This window comes from Teleopsis dalmanni, chromosome 2, assembly GCF_002237135.1.
Source record: "Teleopsis dalmanni isolate 2A chromosome 2, ASM223713v2, whole genome shotgun sequence".
NCBI classification, from domain to species: domain Eukaryota; kingdom Metazoa; phylum Arthropoda; class Insecta; order Diptera; family Diopsidae; genus Teleopsis; species Teleopsis dalmanni.
In genome coordinates this window covers 25,010,325-25,013,885 of record NC_051847.1, presented here as the reverse complement: position 1 = coordinate 25,013,885, position 3,561 = coordinate 25,010,325, and the positions used below count along the sequence as shown (strand labels likewise).

Here is a 3,561-nt window from a genome sequence, read left to right as displayed (position 1 = left end):
AGTTTTTTTGAAATAGAAGGGATGTATCTCAAACTCGGTAGAGGATATGAATTAAGTTTACATGCTGTGATGTGTATGTGAAAATCATCCCTTGAGAGAAGTTCGTCTCCTTGTGCTCTGAGCGCTGACTAGTACCAATTTAGCCAACAGCATCAGTATTAGCAGTGCTAACAGTGAAATTTAGTTATGCTGAGGCAACAGAAGTCGAGTCAAAAAGTGTGAAAAGAGTACTGAATGTAGGGAAAAAAAACGTCCTTCAACCACCTTCAACAGCATCCCATTTAACACACAGTTCCACAGTGATAAACACAGTGGACGATTATTGTTGTTGGAAACTGTGTAGGTTGACTCTGATACATGGCGCCAAAAAAGGATAAATACGGTCCGCATATCGAAAGTGCGCTCAGTCAATTGAAGGTATTCACTGACAACACATCTCTTTGACTCCGTGCAAAATCTCTAAACTCAGACAAAGTTTATAAATTAATTTCAATTGAAAATAAAAATTCTGTTCTAAAATCTCACAGTGATTGTTAGTATTTGTCTAGTAAAAAAGTTTAGCATAAAAAGTGACGAGCTCCATATGCTCATTGCGGACTCTAAATTTGTCCGAAAAATTTATTCAATTTATAGAAAGATTAGTGCAGCAAAAAGTTCACATCGTACATAATTTTAAGCCGTGTTTTTGCAGTTGAATTGTGTGCTTCGCTCAATTATTTAATTTGTAGATTGTAGATTGAGTAATATTTGAAATAAACTAATTCAATAGTTTATACGATTATATCAGAAGACACCAGAAGACTCAGCATATCGGTGACGCCGTGCGAGGTGGTCAGCTGACAAACTCGTCGTTACATTTTCACAGCGGAAATCAGTCGAAAAGTGCGCGTTACGGCTACGTTCACGGATTATATAGCGAAATAAACAAATCTCAAAAATCACAAAATATTTACAAAAAAATAATAATCAAAACATTTTGAAAAGGCTTTGTTAATTTGCTAAAAAAAATCTATAAATTGATTTTCAAGAATTGTTTTCCTTACGTGTACTTGCAACGAAACTCATTCACACCCAACTGTGCTCTGTTCCTTGGCGACTAGAAACTCGAAAGTAAACAAGGATAACACACAGTTTTCGGCAAAATCCTGCTTCGATGCGCAGCGTTCAGGCTCGCAGCAACACAGTTGGTTTTTGCTAAGGTTTTTGAACTAGACACAGTGGGTAAGTTCCATTAAAAAGTGCTTAAAAAAAGTGTTTTTAAAAAAATAACTTTTATACTTTACATACCTCATAAATAGTTGAAATTTAAAGTTAATAATTAATCAATATATTTAAATGAATGTAATAAGCAAATAGTGAAGATTTTATAACCCTTTTGAACTCTATAAAAGATGTATTCTTTACATAATTTAGACCGTATGCGAGTTCAAGTGAATTGATGGTAAATTGAGGGAAATAGTAAATTATGTTGCGAATATTGGTATTTACCAAATTTTCGAGTAGGGTAAATTAGATAAAAATTAGTTTTATAAGATGTTTAATAAATAAATAAATAAATTTGAAAACATTTAATCAAAAATAATAAATAAATTCAATAAATAAATATTTACATAAGTGCAGTGCAAAAATCCCTAGAAAATTTTAATTAACTTTACCTCAAATTACTGAAAATATGAAATTTCTGTCTCCTAAAATAAAAACTTTTTATAAATCATTTTAAACCATAAATCACAAAGACTTGATCCTTTTTATCTAAAAATAAAATATCTAGGAAAACAGGTTTGCAGTTTTGAGCTTAGCAGCAACCAATTTAAGTATTGACAGTATTTCCAGAAAGCACCTTTTAATTTGATTTCCTTCTTCATGTAAAATCTTTACATTGCCAATACAGTCAGTACAATGTACAGCTGTACTGGTTTCAGTACCACTTTTGAACTATGTTTATGTCCATCCATCTTTGTCTTAAGTTTGTTCTTAGTCGTACCTATATATTCCTAACTATAATATTGAATCACGATATACAAATCGGTTTTCGCATTTTTATAAGAAAGCATTTGGTGGTCATGGAGAAAGAGCATATACATAACTAGCAAGTGAGTCAGGATGTAGAGAAGGAATAAGTAATAAAGCCACAAAGAATAATTTTTATACAAATTGACAAGTAAAAAAAAATTTCTTAAAACAAAATAATCATAACCAATAAAGTTTCGCAAAATCATCTATTATATCAAATTTCTTTAAAAAAAAACAAGGTGATTGCATTGAAATGAATTGCTACTTAAGATTGTCTGCACAAACCTTCGACGTCAACTATCTATCATAGCTATGGGTGGTGACCTTACTTCATTGATATTCATTCCTCTATGACATATTACATCGAGCAAAACCTACCTTGTCTTATGAAAGTGTATTTAATTTATAAAAATTTTAACAAATGAAGTATCTATCACATCACTTATTTGTGTTGGTATTGCTACTAAATGTTTATTAAATTAAACAATATTTGAAAATTATTTTAATACTCACCTCCATTCATGTTTAATACTATCACATTCGGTGGCGTTACCCCATGGCCCCCCTGAATAAGCCCATGTAAATATTGGCGACAATCTGCCCCAACTGTATAAACACGAAACATTTTTTGGGCATTTCTGCGTTCGTCATTTCCCTTTATGTACGTAGCCTATTTAAATTTCATTATTTGTTCTGTGGCAAGCTAAAAAAGGTTGGATAGATATCTAATGAGAACAGTGAGCTAAATCTTTCAGAGTTAGACTAACTCTTTACGGGACACTGGTCCATAGGACGGCATGGAGCTAGACTCGGGCTTACCTGTGGTAGCTCTTGTACTGCGTGTTTAAGAAATGACACCAGAACACCTGATGTGTTTTTGTCCAGGTTTAGCCAGAACTAGGTTTAAGATTCTAGGGGCCCCTTTCTTCAACTCACTTAGCGATATCTCCAGCATTAGCATTAGCCAGATTCTTGCTTTTGTTAATGCCTCTGGTTGGTTCTAGTTTCACCCTCTATCTACTATCCACTATCACGAGGTTTTCTGTGAATTCAAAACGGCTTTTTCTTTAGCTAATTGAGGAGGACACGTCCTCCTTCCATCACAACTAACTAACTAACTAGACTAGCTAGCGAATCACTTTTGGAATTGGGATTTAAATTATAAAACTCTATAAAGTTCCAAAATTGCCAGACTTGTCAGAGGCAGAAGGTTTTCTAAGTAAACCTAGTGAATTCTGTAAGACAATATTCAGTAGCAACTTTGCTTAGTTAATAGCCCCGTTGTATACACGGAGAAGAGTCTGGCTCGTTTTCCTGTTATTACTAGTCGTTTGTGAAATAAATGTTGTGCTATTTTATAAAAGTGCTATTTAATAAAAATCTGTAAATGATAATATTTAGTTAATTTTATTTATATGGAGCTCTAAACAATGCACACTTCTTAAAGTTATATTGAATAATCTTTTTCTATTATTCACAAGATGTATATATTCTCTTACTATCTTTAATCCAGTCCAGTTTCAAATATTTCTAAATCATGATAACAGT

General features: G+C 32.6%; 1 protein-coding gene across 1 annotated transcript in view; it reads left to right on the top strand.

Moving 5' to 3' along the window:
* Positions 1-357: 357 nt before the first annotated feature.
* The window catches only part of LOC119674159 (myelin regulatory factor-like), an 8,150-nt gene continuing 4,946 nt past the window's right edge, over positions 358-3,561 (top strand). Inside the window, exon 1 of the mRNA XM_038085283.1 lies at positions 358-397. Coding sequence (XP_037941211.1) covers positions 358-397 — 40 coding nt within the window. The remainder of the gene's footprint in view (positions 398-3,561) is intronic.